General features: G+C 40.1%; 1 protein-coding gene across 17 annotated transcripts in view; it reads left to right on the plus strand.

Moving 5' to 3' along the window:
• ANKRD44 (ankyrin repeat domain 44) overlaps window positions 1–19,269 on the plus strand; it is a 340,062-nt gene that overhangs the window by 169,892 nt on the left and 150,901 nt on the right. For all 17 annotated transcript variants that reach the window (XR_013373234.1, XR_013373237.1, XR_013373238.1 and 14 more), the window contains exons 5-8: window positions 7,953–8,153; window positions 8,474–8,561; window positions 10,944–11,086; window positions 11,669–11,881. Coding sequence is in view for 11 of the 17 variants with exons in the window: in XM_077885633.1 (XP_077741759.1) it covers window positions 7,953–8,153; window positions 8,474–8,561; window positions 10,944–11,086; window positions 11,669–11,881 (645 nt within the window). In the remaining 6 variants the exon portion in view is untranslated. The remainder of the gene's footprint in view (window positions 1–7,952; window positions 8,154–8,473; window positions 8,562–10,943; window positions 11,087–11,668; window positions 11,882–19,269) is intronic.

Raw genomic sequence — 19,269 nt, forward strand, 5'->3', positions numbered from 1 at the left:
TCTGTGCAGACAGAAGTCCCAACAAGTATAAAAATGTTTCCCAGAACAGAGCAGGATAAGCATTTTATCTTATAGTTTGAATTTTAAAACTCATGTTCTTCCCTTTCTCTGAAAAACACTGACAGTCACTATTGTGAGCTAAATGCTAGTAGACAGTCTGAGGATTGGGAAATTAGATGGGAGATTAGAATGTTACTGTTTTCCCTAAATTATCTTTGTGATTATAAAAGATGATCACATATAGAACATAGTACCTGGACTGGGAAGAAAGTGAGCATTTTATGACCTATTAGTTAGAATGTAGACGAGTGATCCTCAGATTACTGGGCATTCACATCACTGGCAGTGCTTGTCACAAGTATCTGTTCTAGAACCTCGTGTCCAACGAGTCCGAGGAAGCCTATGGTTGTGCCTAGAAATCTGCATTTTAAAAAGAAGATTCTGATGCATATGGTCTATATAGCACATGGAGATTGAAGACTGGGGCTACTTTACTATCTGGCCTCTCCTTGTGGAAATTCAGCACTTCTTGAATAGTTTCCTTTGAGTTCTTTCCTATTCCAAATTCTCCAATGAGAATTTGTGCTACTTTGTATTACTAATTCTTAGAATAATTGTACTCCAGTAATTATAATAATAAAGGGCAAGTTTAATTTAATAATAATGAGTACGTTTGGAGGAATTTTCGATTAATTGAATGAATCAGTTGGGTACTGATTTATGCAATTCTTACAGAATATGAGGTTGCTTTAATCAATAGAGGGTAAAAGCCCCAAATGATTTCAGTAATAGAGTAAATACCTCCAGGACTGAATACAGCCTTAGGGACATCCGCCTGTGGTACATGTCTTGTTAATACTTGCATATTATTACTTGCTAGTGATTATACCAATATATTTATTCTACCCAAATATATTCAGTATACACTATGTGCGAGGCACCTGCCAGACTTTGAAGAGAGTACAGAAAATTGTGTAAGACTGAGGTCCTGGTCTAAAGCAACTTACAGTTTATAAAATTTGATGTTGTTTATGCCTGCAAAGACTTTGGATGGTCACAAACAATTACTTTTCCATGACTAATTTATGACCACTTAAATGCAATGCACATTTGAGAGGGAAAAAAAAACAAATATTAAGGGCAACAGTTTTTTTTTTTTAAAGATTTATTCATTCATTTATGATAGACATGGAGAGAGAGAGAGGCAGAGAGACACAGGCAGAGGGAGAAGCAGGCTCCATTCCGGGAGCCGGAGGCGGGACTGGATCCTAGGACTCCAGGACCGCGCCCTGGGCCAAAGGCAGGTGCTAAACCGCTGGGCCACCCAGGGATCCCCAAGGGCAACAGTTTTTAAGACACATGCATCCTATTTCTTCTTGTCTTTTCCATGTGCCACAGTTATGTTTCTACCTCTTATCACAGGGTTGGAGTGGCCTTTTGTGAAAAGAGAAGGTCATAAAAAGTAGAAATAAAGTGACTGCCAATGCCATCTCCGATTTCCTTCTGTGTGACATCTCATGACAGTTCTTCCCCCTGTTATTTCCATGATTGATATAGCACAGCCTCCTGTGGGGTGTAGTCCGACAAGGTCTACAGTCCTAAGACTGAATGCTAACTGGGCTGATGCCTCCATTCAGGAGAAATGCTGGAATCCTCACCTGTGTCTATTCATTAAAAAAGAAACAAAGGCTTTGCAGGAGCACTACTCACAGTGTGGCTCCTGTTCCTGTCTCAGCCTGTAAGCTTTTGTCTTAAGACTGTTATTTATGATAAGAGTAAGCATCCAGAAACTTTTAGATGGGTGTCTGGGCAGCTCAGAGGTTCAGTGTCTGCCTTTGGCTCAGGTTGTGATGCCAGGGTCCTGAGATCAAGTCCTGCTTAGGGCTCCCCGTGGGGAGCCTAATTTTCCCTCTGCCTACATCTCTGCCTCTTTCTTTGTGTCGTAAATAAATAAATAAATAAATAAATAAATAAATAAATAAATAAATAAAATCTTTTTAAAAAAAGGAAAAGAAACTTTCAGAGCAATTTGATAGTCATTACATGCCTGCTAAATGTAATTAATAATAAATATTGAGTTCATAATTTCTCTTTTTTCATTTTATTATTCTACTAATTACTTTTTATTCTATTTTTTAAAGAGAGAAAGAGAGAGCATGAGCAGAAACGGTAGAGGGAGAGGGAGAGGAAGAAAGAATCTCCAGCAGATTCTATGTTGAGTGTGGAGCCCGAGGCGGGGCTTGATCTCAAGACCCGAGCCAAAACTGATGAGCCACCCAGACATCCCACTTTTTATTGTATTTTATAAAAGTATTGACTCATGATGGATTTGAAATAATGATTTTTAAAAAGTTGGTCCTTCACCATAATTTGAGAAGTGCTATTTAAGTATCTTTTCTTTTTTTTTAAAAAGGATTTTATTTATTTATAGAAATGATTTATTTGTGAAAAAGACAGAGATAGCAGCTGAGAGAGCACAAATGGGGAGGAGAGAGAGAATCAGGCTCTCCACTAAGCAGGGAGCCTGATGCAGGACTCGATCCCAGGACCCCAGGATCACAACCTGAGCTAAAGGCAGACACTCAACTGACTGAACCACCCAGGCACACCTTTAAGTATCTTTTCTTGATTCAGAAAGTGTTCACCTTCCCTTCTCCCATATTAGTTGTTTTTTTTTTTTTTTTACTCTTGTACATTTATATCAGAGCAGGACCCTAGACATTAAATTTTTCACCAGTGCGTGATACTGGAAAAGAGACTTCTTTTAATTACAAAAATCATTAATTTCCTAAATAGCCATAAAATTACTCTTTCAAAACCAAGTTAAAGTGCTTCCAAGATTGATATTTTTTAAAGAGAAATGCAGTTTTAGAAAAGGAAATGGTCTTTTTAAAGCAAAACTTTGTTTATCCTGAAGTATTATATTAAATTTCTATTGATGTATTAAGCAGGTTTGGCAGGGTAAAACTTCAGAGTTAAAACATTTAAATAAGGAGAATTAACATTTAAAAATATTTATGTCAGCATGCTTGGCCGATGCTGGCCAATGACTAAGCTGTGGCCTAATAAAAAATAGGTGAGCCAGACTCTTAATCAGCTCTGCTGACAGATCACTGCCCTTGACTCCGTGACCTTACCTATAACGTGAAGCTGCCTATCAGATGAAGGGGTCAGACCAGATGAGCCCTGAGGCCTTCTCTACTTCTAATATCCTCTATGCCTATGAAGTTAATTCCACAATCATTTTAGACTACTTGTATTTTCATGAAAGTTAATTTTTGGAAATTAAGTAAGATACTCTCCTTTGTATACTAAGTATTTCTTGATACAGTCCTTTCTTACCAAGTTAGATGAAAACTATGTAATTCATTTCCTAAGCAGATATAAGCATAAAAATGAAGAAATGACAAAGTCAAAACATTTTATAAAAGTAGGTAAGCAAAAGTAGTGGTTATTCGAGGCATCCTTGGGCTATGACAGTGAGTGCTGGTATGAGAGACAAATGTGATGAAGTTGGCACTCACCACAGGGCTTGTGTAGGGTTCACATGAAAAGAGATTTATTAGGGGCACCTGGGTGGCTCAGTGGTTAAGCCTTTGGCTCAGGTCGGGATCCTGGGATCCAGCCCTCATCAGGCTTCCTACAGGGAGCCTTCTTCTCCCTCTGCCTGTGTCTCTGCCTCTCTCGGTGTGTCTCATGAATAAATAAATAATAAATTCTTTTAAAAAGAGAGAGGGGGATTTATTAGAAACCCTATCCACTTCTTTTTTTCCCCTGACCAATGAACTCGAATCTTTTCTAATTTTTTAGGTGTAACTCAGATGTTGGTCAGGGCCTTCTAAGCAGCAATAACTGGCTGCAAACTACGTGCCATATCTCTTGCAAAGTCTAGTATCCTCCCAATGATTCCAAAGAATTCCTGGCGACTTGAGTGTTTGGTTGCCTGGCTCCACAAGCCTGCTCCTGCTCTTTGGTTTCTGCACCGGCTTTCCCTTCTTCCCTCCTGGCTTTCTGACTGTTCCCGCCCAGATGTACATCTTGGCCCTGGGGTGCAGGGCCCGAGTCCTCTCTCTGTTCTCACCCCTTCTTTCCTCTCGAGCTCCAAATGTTGCTCACTCTTTCATGCCAAAAAATGCAGCTCAGTACACCCCCCTCCCAAATTATCTGCAGACCCACCATTGCATAGCATGAGCTGAATACAGAGGCCTCTGATTCTTTCAACAGGACCTGCCTTCCATAGACGACTCTTTGGACTTAACACAGTACTTTTTCATCCTGGTAAATAACAAAATTTTATTTTAACCAGATTTGATAACTTGCAGTTTGTGGTAATTCAAACAAGGAGCTAGACTAGGGGGCTCTGCAAACTTTTTCCATCAAGGGCCAGATAGTAAATATTTTAAGTTTTGATGGCTGCGTGTGGTATCTGTCACAAATACTCGACTCTGTTGTTAGAATTCAAACACAGCCATAGATAATACGTAGACAAATTCACAAAGTGAAGCTGTGTTCCAATAAAGTTTTATTTGCAAAAAGACAAAACTTTGTGATTAAACAAGTTTTAGAAGTATTGCATGTTTAAGAATATAGACGTTCTCCCTCACAAACTCTTAACAGTATTTATATATAAACTGTAACTGGCATGTAAATATATATTTTCTTTGCTTAACTTATTACTTTGTGTGAAATGCAAATCATCCTTAAATGTTCCTTTAAAAGTAAAGCCTTTCCTAGGTAATATCTGATTCACCTACTCTGAATTAGTCTAAAAGTAATCATATTTTGTTATCTTAAATTTTTTTTCCCACGAATTCATTGATCTTACGTCCAAATAGCGTAAATGTGTGAAATGTTCCTGTATATTTTGTTTTGTTAGTCTATTCTGAATATATATAATAAGTAATGCAAAGCAAGAATCTGTATAAGTACAGTAAAATAATACACAAGGCAAAGGTATTAAAATGGTACTATATAATGTTATTTGCTGTGAATATGTGAAAAGGATACGATACCACTTTTTATAGTATTGCTTTATGGTGGTTATCTGCAGCCTTTTTGGCTATATCTCTGTAGACTTTTTCAGCATGCGTCTTCAAATGTGCATCTTATTCATTTATGGATTATATACAGGAACTACTATTATTAGCTAATATTTGAAGTATATCACAATATACTTAGGGTGAGGCTTTTCATTTATCATAGTCTTACCTAACTGTGTAGCTAATAGACTTACTGATGATCTTCCTCTGTTTTGACCAAGCTCTTGTCAGATATGATTAAATTTGTCATTATTTTTATCTTCTAACGTGTAGAAAGCTTTTACTTGGAGTAGAAGTGTCAGCCCGGTGACTCCACATTATTTACACTGGCATTTGTATTATCGTCTTTAATCTGAAGGTTCTTGCATAAATCTTGCCCATTGTAGGATGTTTTTAGTCTAAGGGTACATATCACAATCTGTAGATGGACTTGGCAGGCCCACCACTGTGCATTTCAGTGCACTTGGAGCAAATGAATGGAGAAGGCAAGCCTCACCCCCTCTGCTTGTGGAAACCCTACTTTTCCTGGAGGGTATCTGGGATAGTGCAAGGCAAGATCCTCTGTGGAGTTGACTGAGGGCACAGTGCCAACCCAGAAGTTAAATACCAGCTAAAATGCTTTCCTTTTTAAAGAAAATAAACTTAAATGGAGGTCCCAGTAGTTTCTTCCCACATCTCAATAGATTGTATGTATCTACAGAAACCTCACAATTTTTGAGGCCAAAGTTAAACTAAAATGGGACGCCTGGGTGGCTCAGTGGTTGAGCATCTGCCTTCGGCTCAGGGCGTGATCCTGGGTCTGGGGATCGAGATCTGCACTGGGCTCCCTGCAAGGGGCCTGCTTCTCTGTCTATGTCTCTGCCTGTCTCTCTGTGTCTCTCATGAATAAATGAATAAGAGCTTTAAAAAAAAAACAAAGTTAAACAAAAATATCATTTTTTTTCTTATTTAAATCTTAACTTTTATATGGTGGTTTAGCTTTACTTTTGTTTGTTTTTTGTTCACACAGCTAGCTTTTAGAGCTTGCTAGCTTTTAGAGTCTGGCTAATATTTATTCACAAGTGTATGTTAAGAATACACATACACGTTTCACTCTAATATGAGCTCCAGGAATGTTACTTAGTAGTCATTACCTTATTGTCTTGCTGAGGATAGGTGACATATATCTTTTTTTTTCCTTTTTGATAGTTTTAAAGAATTATTTGTTTGCTTGGGCCCTATGAGTATATTGTTTATGGCATCTAAATGGAGCATCACACTATGTTTAAACTGTATTCTCTAATTTACAAAACTAATTTTTTTGCTCTCATTCTACTGTCCATGTTAGCCATTCATCTCAATGTGTTGCTACTACTGATGCATAGAACATTCTTCTTATTTTGTTATTTATGTCCCTGATACAAATGTTAATCTTAAGATTTTAAATGATTTACTATCTGAGCACCTGTATGTATCTGCATGATAAAGTAGATTGGATAGTTAAGGCCTGTGAGGAATATGGTGGACAGGGGTAAGTTCTTGATCCATGAAGGGTGGCAGGAGTGTGGCACATTTCATTGCCTTTCATTGGTTTATTGATGCCACATTGAGAAGATGTTTATAAAGGAGTCCCAGTAACTGGTTCTAGGGATATCTCTAGAAGTAAAGAGAAACAACCAACAGTCACTCCCATCTTAAGAGAAGCTATATCCTTTTCTCGGTGGAACAGAAGAGTGTCCTCAATCCTAGCCATACAACAAAGTTACAGAAGGCTTTACAGAAATTCTGAGGCCAGTTAGAATCTCTGGTGTGTCACCAGCCATCTGTATTTTTTTTTTTTTTTAAGTAGGCTTTGGAGCCCAGTGTAGAGCCCAACAAGGGGCTCAAAATCATGACCCTGAGATTAAAACCTGAGCTGAGATCAAGAGTCAGATCAAGAGTCAGAGCCACCTAGGCACCCCAGCCATCTGTATTTTTAAGAGCTTCTCAGGTGATTCCATTATATAGCCAAGGTTGAGAGTAATAGTTCAAGAGGCTTATAAGCTGATTAGGTCAACGGAAGGAAAATAAAAAGTGTAAGTCTCAGGAAAGGTGAGGGAACTCAATAGTAGAAAAGAAGTTGCCCCACTATAACATGGAAGAGGTTGGGGGAAACACAGAACAATTTTGTAGCTTCAAGTTGAGGTAGTAATAGACATCTTCCCTTGACTGCTATTGATCGCACAGTGAGGGTTAAGATGTTGGCGGAGACAAAGATTTATAAATCGATCCAAGAACGTCCAAAGGGCTTTGAGGCCTTTGGCTTTGGAAGATGGAGGCTTATTGACAAGCACCTCCAAGTTTAGATGATCTTTGGGGGCCTTTTGACTTATGGATATTTTACCCCAGGTGTGCACTTGCACGGGGTGCTCTCATTTGTCCTAAGGGTACTTTACACCCTAGTAGGAAACCTTACACTTAGAAAGTTTACTTGGTTTTATTTTTATTTTTTTTAATTTTTATTTATTTATGATAGTCACAGAGAGAGAGAGAGAGAGAGAGAGGCAGAGACATAGGCAGAAGGAGAAGCAGGCTCCATGCACCGGGAGCCCGAAGTGGGATTCGATCCCGGGTTTCCAGGATCACGCCCTGGGCCAAAGGCAGGCGCCAAACCGCTGCGCCACCCAGGGATCCCGCTTACTTGGTTTTAAAGCTGTGCCAGGGCTCTTGGCCTAACACAGAAAGATAAATGGATCTGCTTTTGTCTGTGCCACTCTTTCGATCTTTATCACATATTACCTTGCTTTTCTCAGAAGAACCTACATCTTGAGCCAGCCTGTGAGGGCACAGAGCCTTCCCTTCCTGTGGCTCCAGGGTCTAGTGAAGCGTCTTCTATCCAATCAGTGTTGATTGAGCCTCTGTCAGTGACCCCTGCCAACTCTGCCCCTGTTGTAGGAAGCAGTGCAAGTATTGATTAAGCACTCGGCTGACGTCAACGCGAGGGACAAGAATTGGCAGACGCCACTCCACGTGGCAGCTGCCAACAAGGCTGTCAAGTGTGCAGAAGTGATCATTCCCCTGCTGAGCAGCGTCAATGTCTCCGACCGAGGGGGGCGCACCGCCTTGCACCACGCTGCTCTGAATGGCCACGTGGAGGTGAGTGCCCTCATCACTGGCGCCAAGCATTCTCCCTACAGACTCTCTGGGCCCCAAGTGGAAGCCAGGCTTACGCTGAGGCTTTCAGAGAGCATGATGCTACCATCCACACACCCAACCTTAGGCAGCGACAGCTAGTTTTAACTGTACAGCCAGGGGTTGAAAAAGGAGCTGTCACCTTGGCCTTTTCCTCTGACACACGTGCCATGGGGTTGTCTGTGACATCAGCTTCCTACTGTGTTTGAATTCCAAGTCACTGACCTGCCTTTATATTGGATGTTAATTTGACTCAGATTATCTGCATGTTGGTTTTCTTTCAGATGGTCAATCTACTCTTGGCCAAAGGAGCAAACATCAACGCATTTGATAAGAAGGACCGGCGTGCTCTGCACTGGGCGGCATATATGGGTAAGAATTCCATGAATGGAAAGAAAAATGCAAACAACTGTAACTAAAGAAGCTGTGAGCCTGTTGCTAAGCGTGTAGGCTTTCTCTTGGGCAAGCCTGACTTCTTTCCAAGGTTGGGATCTAAGTGAGTTAAGATTTGGGCCATTTTACTGGCATACGTTGAGTGCTCTCGTTAGACAGTTGCTCTGTCAGAGGTTTATTTACCCCACAGAGAGGAGGAGGGATGAATCATGGCCTGGACCTCATTGAATGTGCTCCAATCTGGACTGGAAAGCAGCACAAACGGTGCTTCTTCTAACTTGTTATGGCAGCAAAATGAAGTATTTAAAAAGAAAAAGGACTGGCTAGCAAAGCAAGGACATGAATGCCATTTGTCCTTTTATTTATAAATATTTTGGAAAGAAACAAAAAGGAAGGAAGGAAAGCCCCCTGGCTGTTGTGTAGGTTGAAGTGACAAGGGTCACCATGGATTATCCTGCTACTCTACGGCCGACGAAGCTGAAGTTTGCGGTTCTTGCTTCTGCCAGCTTGGGTGGGAGAAATGAAGGAAGAGGTTACATTGCTGTGTTTTTCTTTTTCACTTTTGTTGGCACAAATACCACTGATACTTGACAGACCTCATAGAGTTTATTCTCAGTGTAGATTGGTGAGGAACAAAGAACTGAGATCCTTCCTTTGTGTTTCTAACTGGAGAACATTCTGCAATTTGAAAAGCAGATGCGATTCTATCAGCCCCAAGTTATAAACAACCTGAGTGCCCATCCACAGGAGATTTTGTTGGTGAATGATAAAGATCTGCCCGATGGGACACTATGCACTAACCACGGTGATGATGTCATTAGTATTTATTAGCATAGAAAGACTCTGTGATATGTTAAGTAAAAACAGATCATAACACAGTATGGATACTATGATCCTCATTTTTGTAAAAAAAAAAAAAAGACTGCAATAGAGACAATCTGGAATATATTATATGCTGAAATGTTAGCTGAGTATCTCGAGGGATTGATGATTATGGATGGTTTTGGTTTCCTTTTGACACCTTTTTGCCTTTTCTGAATCCTTTTTAACATGCATACGGGGCTTTTATTATCATAAACAACAATAATATTAATGGTGGGGAGGAAAAAGAGAGTGGGTTGGGTAGGGATGAAATAAATTAGGGGGCCATAGATGAGTCTGAATGGATATTTGGGCTTAAAAAACCAGAATCTTGAGATTTTGCAACATCATCACTTTTTAAAGACAACATGGACTTTTGAGCTGACTGAAGCAGATAAGATGTCTGCGTGGTACCTATGGGACTGGAGTCAGGGGACATTTGCCAGACTGATGTTTATGCAGAGCACACACCAGACTAGTGTAAGATGGGACTCAAAGAACCTGGGGTTTCAAGTTTGTTCTTTGCTGATGCACAGTTAAAACATTTGTGTAGAATTCCTTTAAAGAAGTAAAGTCATTATTTTGTGTGTCATCGGGATACAAATAGGAAAAAATATATAGATGACTATCTTTAAAGAATAAAAACCCAGACAAAAGACAAAAGATAGCACCACTTAAGCTTAAGATAGCACCACTAATAATTGAAAATAATTTTTCTACATACATGTCTTAGGGGAAAAAGTCAAATTTTAATAAAACAAGCCATGACCAAGCTCTGTCTCTCTCTCTCTCACACACACCCCCAACTCTCTCCCTCGACACCCCAAACACATTTCTCTTCATCTCTCTTTCTCATACACACACACACACACACACACACATTCACAACCCACCCCCTTCACATCTTGGAGCTAGTACTTATCTTCGACCTCTCAATTATCAACCACATTTACAGCCATGACCCAAAGCATCAAACAATCTTCAGTTACAATATAGAGGTCAAATACATTTCTCATGGTATATATAGTAAGATAGGGTACAAAGGAAATTATTCTAGAAAATATGCCCACAAGAGTTGAAACTGGAAGAGTTTCTGTTTAGCCAGTAATTCACAAGAATATTTTTAGGTTGAACCATATGAAAGTATCATTTTTGTGGTTCAAAAAAAGAAAAAAAAATAAGGCCAAGCAGCAGCGATCTCATATGATTTAACACTAATGTGAAGTTATTCTGATTAATTGATTTTTTTCTTTCATTAATTTTTCCAAACCAAATTGTCCTTGTTGGACTTTTCAGTAAAGAATGGCAACTGCTTTTAAAAGCGTTGCTTTCATTTTAACATAATTCTTTTTTAGGCTATGGCTCTAACATGTTAGCAGGACCTTGCCCTTATTTAAAGTGTTGGTGGCACTAAAAGCTAATGGTGATCATTTAGGTGAAATAAATCATCAAATTATCCTAAAAAGGTTAACCATGTTTTCTACTGCTCTCTTTGTGAAGGCCACCTGGATGTTGTGGCACTGCTCATTAACCACGGTGCCGAAGTGACGTGTAAGGATAAGAAGGGTTATACCCCCCTGCATGCTGCAGCCTCCAATGGACAGATCAATGTTGTCAAACACCTCCTGAATCTGGGTGTGGAGGTGAGCTATGATTAATGCATCAACTTGTGGTATTTTGTGGGTTTTCTATTGTCCTGAATTAAATCCTGTTTGCATGTTAATTCAAGAGGGTAAAAAAAAAAAAAAAAAAAAAAAAACCTTATCTTCTAGCATCATATCTTTTAGAGTTTACAGGGGCAGTTGATGAAAGGCAATGGGGGCATACAGCAAGTCATGAAAAAGCAGAAGACAAGCAAACTTTCTGTATCAACATAGCGAAATATTTAAATTTATATATTGCACATAATACATATTAACCAGTCATGTTAGATTTGGGTTCTTCATCTGCCTTCAGCATTTACCCTTCTAACTTGTGGTGTACCAGGTGTGGGGCACCTGGGTGACTCAGTCAGTTTAGCATCTGATTCTTGATTTCGGCTCAGGTCATGATCTCGGGGTTCTTGGTTCAAACCCTCAACGGGTTCCTTGCTGAGCGTGGAGTCTGCTTAAGATTTTCTCTCTCCGTCTCCCTCTGTCCCCCCCGATCCCCCCCCGCCCGCCCACAACAAGTGCAGTAAAGTGGCTCTGATGATTTTACCTGCTCTGTGTTGGACTCCTTTGCAGATCGATGAAATCAATATCTATGGCAACACGGCTCTTCACCTGGCCTGCTACAATGGGCAGGATGCTGTAGTTAACGAGCTGACGGACTATGGTGCTAACGTGAACCAGCCCAACAACAGCGGGTTCACCCCTCTGCATTTTGCCGCTGCCTCCACACATGGTGCTTTGTGTCTTGAACTGTTAGTAAACAACGGGGCAGATGTTAACATCCAGGTACGACACTCCTAGTCTCTCTCTGTGCTATGTTCCTTTGTGTTGAGCCAATGTTTGAGCAAAATCAACTGTTGTCAATGACGTCCTGTTTGAGAATGGGAACTCTCAGTACCTTGGCTCCCACAGCCTTGTCCTGTGCTACAGAAACTTAGCTGTGTTTTTACTGCAGAAGTGGTAGGAGCAGCTGGAAGGCACTGAGGTTCTAGCCACAGCTTTTGGGAGCTTGGTGAATGTTTGCAGGACTTACTGAGAACTATCTGGTGCCCTTTGTTTGGTTCTGAAAGAGTGCTCCAACATGAGACATGAGCTCTGCTCTCAAAGATGTTACAGTACGGTAAGGAAATAGTGTGCTCAGGTTCTCATGAGATGAGAGAACGTGATGAGTGGCATGGGAGAGTCAACACTTGCTTCCTGCTTGAGGATCAAAAATGAAGCTTGCTTTTGAGCTGAGAGTTGGAAGATTGTTATCAGTTGAGATGAAGAGGGCTAGAGAGAATCCGAGAGCATTCCAGATAGACAGAACAGAGGGCTTGGGAGTTCCAGATGGGAAAGGTTCTGGGGACTCTGGGCTAGCAGTTAGCTCACCATAACAGATGACCAAGAGAGGCCTACGCATGGCCCTCAGCATCCAGGATGCACCGCTGCCACCGCACTCGGACTGTGATGGAATGTCCTCACCTGCGCAGGTGACCTTGTCCTCACCCAGCTGCCCTTCTCCCCAGCACACAGGAATCCTAAAGCAAGGCCCTAGTGTACTCTGCCTCTGCTTTTGAAAAATGATTCTTTCTGAGGTTTAATTCTAAGAATATTGGTTCAATCCATTTTAATGACCTTTCCTATTCACTATTAAAATCTTTTCACATTTTTTCCGTATAATTTCTAACAGTGGGGAAGTATGAGATAAATTTTCAGAATAGTGATTTATTGTGTTTAAAAAGAGCATAGATTGTATGAAGGAAAGAAGTCAGAAACAAGCTGAAATGGGACCAGATCAAGGAAGAAGACTTATCAAAAAAAAAAAAAAAAAAGACTTATCAACTGAGTGAGGAGTTTGGGCTTCTATAAGCTGTAGGGACTGCTAGTCAGTATGGAGGTCATGGGATCCCAATTGAGCATTAGAAATAGTAATCTGGCCACAGAACACCAGAAACGGAAAACAATTATATGTGTGATAATGTAAACATTTTAAATGTTTATATGGCAAAACAAAACAAAACAAAAACCTCCCCAAACAAAAAAACCTATGTACATATACAAAATTGTATTCATATCAAAATATAAATTTGAAAGAACAACTCAGAGAAATTTTTCTGCACTAACATGATAAGCAAAGAGTTAATACATTTACTATATATAAAGAGCTCATAAAAACCAATAAGAAAAAGTCTGATAACCTACTAGAAAATATGTGTAAAGTGCCAGTCATAAGAGAGAGAAAACAATATTTATTAGATCTATGAAAATTTTTCAGTATCCAATAGTAATTAGAAAAAATGCAAACTAATACACAAGTATATTTGCCTTTAAGATTGGCAAATATGAAAAAGGCTAATAATACCTAGTGTTATCAGTGAAAAATTAATATGCAATAAGTAAATATGATCTAAATTTTTAATTTAGGAAAGTTATGTGTCTGTGTATATGCACAGAAAGAGAAAAATACTTGGAATATACCTATATATTATCACTGCAGAGAGGCAAAATGTGATTTGGATTTTTAGTTTCATTTTTGTATATTTGTTTTAATCTTCTGATTATGATATGTGAGCATGTATTATTTTTATATCCAGGTGGGAAAAAAAACTATTTTCATTTTTCTAAAGAGAAAATCCAGGTATAGTGGACCTAGAGAGAGGCCAATTGGAGAATAACTAGAAGTCAGTAAAACTGGTTTGGATGAGAGGTACTGAGGACAGGGGAGTAGGGAGAAAACAAAAGAGAGAGGCTCTGCAGAAAGAAAATTAATGAAATTCGGTTGGATTGGAGTTGGAGAAGTTGAAGACAAGTGTAAGAGCTGAAATCTGGTTCAGAGGGAACACAGCATGGGGGTTAAGTGTTCGGTTCTGAGGTTGGGTTGCCTCAATTCCAATCCTAGCCTTGACTTCCAGTAATTACACAATCAGAAACAACCTCTCTGGGTGTCTATTTATCTGTAAAATTAGGGAAACAGTGGCATCTTCATCATGGAACCATTGTGAGGATTAAACAAATCATCTCACATTGATTACTTAGAACAGTTTCTGCCCCATGGCAAGCACTCCACAAACGACTATCGTTATTAGGAGGGATGTCAAAAAAAAAAAAAAAAAAAAAAGGAGGGATGTCAGGAGAAAGAGTAGGCTTAGGAGGTAAAATTGGGGGATCCCTGGGTGGTGCAGTGGTTTAGTGCCTGCCTTTGGCCCAGGGCACGATCCGGGAGACCCAGGATCAAATCCCACGTCGGGCTCCCGGTGCATGGAGCCTGCTTTTCCCTCTGCTTATGTCTCTGCCTCTCTCTCTCTCTCTCTGTGTGACTATCATAAATAAATAAAAATTTTAAAAAAAGAAGGTAAAATTGGTAAGTTTAGTTTTTGTGAAGGTGATTTTGAGCCTTTGGTACAGCAGTCTGAGGAGACCAATAATGGAACATGTGATCTTCCAACATGGGAGAGCAGAAGAGGATGGAAAAAAAAATTTCAGCTGCCTCATTCACACAGAGGTGATGCATAGTGGAGGCTGAGAGAAAAGGATATCACCCCAGGGGAGAGTATGTCATAGCCTGAGTAGAAAAAGGGATGAAAACAGAAGAGTCAGAGAAGATAGAAAGGAAATGGAGGGGAGTATAATGTCTTCATGGAGGTGGAAAACAGGCAGAAATACAGTAGGATAGATAGAATTTTGGAGTTCCATATCTTGCAAGAGGAGCCCATCCAAGGTCCTAATGCAAGTAAGGGAAGGTCTGAGGGGGCATCAGAGAGACCAAGGAACTGTAAACCAAGGTGGGAAGAGTCTTTGTATGGTGTTGAAGTCACAGGGGATTGTGGTGAGAAGGCAGGAGGTTAACAGGTGGCCAAACGGCAATGTCCCCCAAACCTGTGACACATATATGGTCATACTGGTATCTGAAGGACATCCTTCAATTCTCCAAAGAAAGGAAAAGTATTATTTTTTTTTAATTTTTTTTATTTTATTTATTTATGATAGTCACATAGAGAGAGAGAGAGAGAGAGAGAGAGAGAGAGGCAGAGACATAGGCAGAGGGAGAAGCAGGCTCCATGCACTGGGAGCCCGACGTGGGATTCGATCCGGGGTCTCCAGGATCGCGCCCTGGGCCAAAGGCAGGCGCCAAACCGCTGCGCCACCCAGGGATCCCGGAAAAGTATTATTGACGTTAAATAAAGCAGCTCCCTTCACCAGCCTTCACTTAATTAATTCAAGAGGTTGTCTGATGCTCTCCATTCCCCTTTTGAAGATATGCTGACTGATATGCTCGGTGTGGGGGGGCAGAAGGCTAGAAGGCCACTTCCTGGCACACTACCCACTTCCTTCCACTAGTTAACTGACTAGTGTTCAATTCAGATTAGCTTAGGGACTCCAATTATATATGGAGTTTATGGTAGTCTTCTCTCCCATAAAATGGACCTGAAAAGCACGGCTGCTTCATTTTAACACTTAATTTTTCGCCATAGACTGCTAATCATCAATAGAATGAATTTAGGGAAGGCTTGGGGGATGTTGGAGAATGAGGTAAGAAGACACTTAGAGTGGAAGACATGAATGGATTTCTGACAACGATGGTCAAGGAAATTGAAACACTCCATTTAGTTGAAGGATTAATCTTCCTTGAAGGATGCTGAATTTCTGCCCTCAAAGATACTACTATTCATAAAATATTCTTAATCTTTATTAGTTTGCCTTCATGACCATGGCTGAGCTGTGCCCACCTCCTTAGAAGGGCTTCTTGCAGATAAACTCAGAATGGATGTAAGATCTAAATGTGAGACAAGAATCCATCAAAATCCTAGAGGAGAACACAGGCAACACCCTTTTTGACCTTGGCCCCAGCAACTTCTTGCAAGACACATCTATGAAGACAAGGGAAACAAAAGCAAAAATGAACTATTGGGACTTCAAGATAAAAAGCCTCTGCACAGCAAAAGAAACAGTCAACACAACTAAAAGACAACCTACAGAATGGGAGAAGATATTTGCAAATGATGTATCAGATAAAGGGCTAGTATCGAAGATCTGTAAAGAACTTATTAAACTCAACAGCAAAGAAACAAACAATCCAATCATGAAATGGGCAAAAGACATGAACAGAAATTTCACCAAAGAAGACAAACAAATGGTCAATAGGCACCTGAGAAAATGCTCTGCATCACTTGCCATCAGGGAAATACAAATCAAAACCACAATGAAATACCACCTCATACCGGTGAGAATGGGGAAAACTAACAAGACAGGAAGCAAATGTTGGAGAGGATGTGGAGAAAGGGGAACACTCTTGCACTGTTGGTGGGAATGTGAACTGGTGCAGCCACTCTGGAAAACTGTGTGGAGGTTCCTCAAAGAGTTAAAAATAGACCTGCCCTATGACCCAGCAATTGCACTGCTGGGAATTTACCCCAGAGATACAGATGCAGGGAAACGCCGGGACACTTGCACCCTGATGTTTATAGCAGCAATGGCCACGATAGCCAAACTGTGGAAGGAGCCTCGGTGTCCATCAAAAGATGAATGGATGAAGAAGCTGTAGTCTATATGTACACAATGGGTTATTCCTCAGCCATTAGAAACAACAAATACCCACCATTTGCTTCGACATCGATGGAACTGGAGGGTATTATGCTGAGTGAAGTAAGTCAATCAGAGAAGGACAAACATTATATGGTCTCATTCATTTGGGGAATATAAAATATAGTGAAAGAGAATAAAGGGGAAAGGAGAGAAACTGAGTGGGAAATATCAGAGAGGGAGACAGAACATGAGAGACTCCTAAGTCTGGGAAACGAACAAGGAGTAGTGGAAGGGGAGGTGGGCAGGGGATGGGGTGACTGGGTGATGGGCACTGAGGGGGCACTTGATGGGATGAGCACTGGGTGTTATACTATACGTTGGCAAATTGAACTCCAATAAAGAAATATACAAAAAAAGAAGAAGAAAGAAGAAGAAAGAAGGAAAGAAGAAGAAGAAGAAGAAGAAGAAGAAGAAGAAGAAGAAGAAGAAAGAAGAAGGAGAAGAAAGAAGAAGAAGAGGAGGAGGAGGAGGAGAAGGAGGAAGAGGAGGAGGAGGACGAAGAAGGAGGAGGAGGAGGAGCTTCTTGCTTAGCTAAATAATTCTCGAAATAACAAGATTTTCTGAGCTCTAACCCTGATGGGAAATTGAGTCTAGAAATAGGAAAGAGACTAGGAATTAAGAAAAAATCTTATAAAAGCAAAGCTTTGAATAAATGGAAGAATTAACATACCCTCTCCTTTGACAATGCCAGGAATGTTTTATCCTTGTCTGAAGTCTTAAAAACAGCAGCAGTAACAAGTCCCCCCGTGTGACAAATTTCTCAGGCAGATAATGAAACTCAGTAGGATCTCTAGTCTCAACCTGAATATCCTGAGTTCTAACCTGTAAAGACAAAATAAAAAAGTATTATCCTTTGACCTTCATTAGTTTCCAATGGCTTTTTGAAATAGCAAGTTCCTTTTACATTCAAACCATGTAAACATAAGTGTTCCAAAATGGCCCTGTGATACTCGCAATGCTTCCTATACACACTTCCCCACCCCCTGCCACCATATCCCTCAGGCAGAAAAAAAAAAATCAGCTAAGGACTGGACTCAGTGGTAGATGAACCCAGGGGAAGATAGATCTGATGTAGCTGTCTTTTGTATTACACCACAGTTTGGTCTTTACCAAAAGCACAAGCAGTCCATGGGATAGAAGGGGGTGACACTGGCCATCCCTGAAGTGGAACCAGCTTTGTAAACCACACACCACAGAAACTGGTTACTTCTGCTTTGGCTTCTCTGGCTGCAATTTAGGTAGTTACTACCAAGTTGATGGTTATTCCCCGGTAAAGCCTTTAAGCTATTTTCTAGACACGGAGAAGTTCTTAACTAAATATTTATAAAGATATTATCTAAGCACTGAAATATTTATGGCTTTATATATATTTAACTAAATGCTAATTTGTCATGTTTTCAATTAAATTTAAGAGAAAAATATTGGAGCAAAATTTAAAGAAATAGCACCACCTAGGGACAAGTTAATGTCAACTCTGCAATTTCTGCAATTGACTCCTTATTCTCTTGGTTGCTGTTCCTTTTCCTCTAAAAATACCATTTCAGTAAAGCTGCAAGCTTACTTCCATCTTCCTTTCTCAATCTTTTCTGACAGGTTGCAATCATATTAGATGGAGAAAAGGTCCTATTTTCCCTCCCATTTACCCGATGACTTTTCACTATAAAGATTATTTTTCAATTGATGCATTTACTGTCCTGATGATCTCTTACCTTGGCAAAGATTGTGCACGACTCCTTTCTTCCTTTCTAAGGAATAGACTTATAGGATATAATAAAAGTTCTTATTTTGAATCCTTATGGTTTTATAAGCGATTCCAGCCCACAATCTAAAGAGTGGTCCCTACACTTGAGTACGCGGTGCAGGGTAGACTGCAGTGTCTGAGTTAGGGCACAGAGCTCACATTTCTAACAAGAGCCTCAGGTGATTTAGATGCAGTTAGTCCTTGGTTCACTCTGAAAAATACTTATTCAAATGATGATTTGTTTCCCATTGTGAACTCTTTAAAACAAATAGTCATTTTTAAAATGTATTTATTTTTAGGTTGCCATATTTTCTTTCTTTTAAAATATTTTTTAAAAATTTGAATATAGTTGACATACAATGTTACTTCAGTTTCAGGTGTACAGCACAGTGATTCACTTTCTCTAGATGTAGTGCTCACCGCGAGTGTAGCTCCCATCTGTCACCGTACAACGCTGTTGCAATACCACTGACTTACTCCCTATGCTGTACCTTTTATTCCCATGACTTACTCATTCCATAACTGGAAGCCTGTATCTCCCACTCCCCTTCACTCATTTTGCCCGTCCTCCCAACACCCTCCCCTCTGGCAACCATCACTTGTCTGTACCTATGGGTCTGTTTCTGTTTTTTGTGTATTTGTTTTGATTTATAGATTCCACATAGGAGTGAAATCATATGGTATTCATCTTTCTCAGTCTGACTTATTTCATTTAGCATAATACCTTCTAGGTCCATCCATGTTGTCACAAGTAGCAAGAGCGCATCCTTTTTATGGCTGCGTAACATTCCTCTGTGTGTGTGTCTCTGTGTGTACCTCATTTTCCTTATCCATTCATCTGTCAAGGACACTTAGGTTGTCTCCATAT

This window comes from Canis aureus, chromosome 36 (assembly GCF_053574225.1).
Source record: "Canis aureus isolate CA01 chromosome 36, VMU_Caureus_v.1.0, whole genome shotgun sequence".
Classification (NCBI taxonomy): Eukaryota; Metazoa; Chordata; class Mammalia; order Carnivora; family Canidae; genus Canis; species Canis aureus.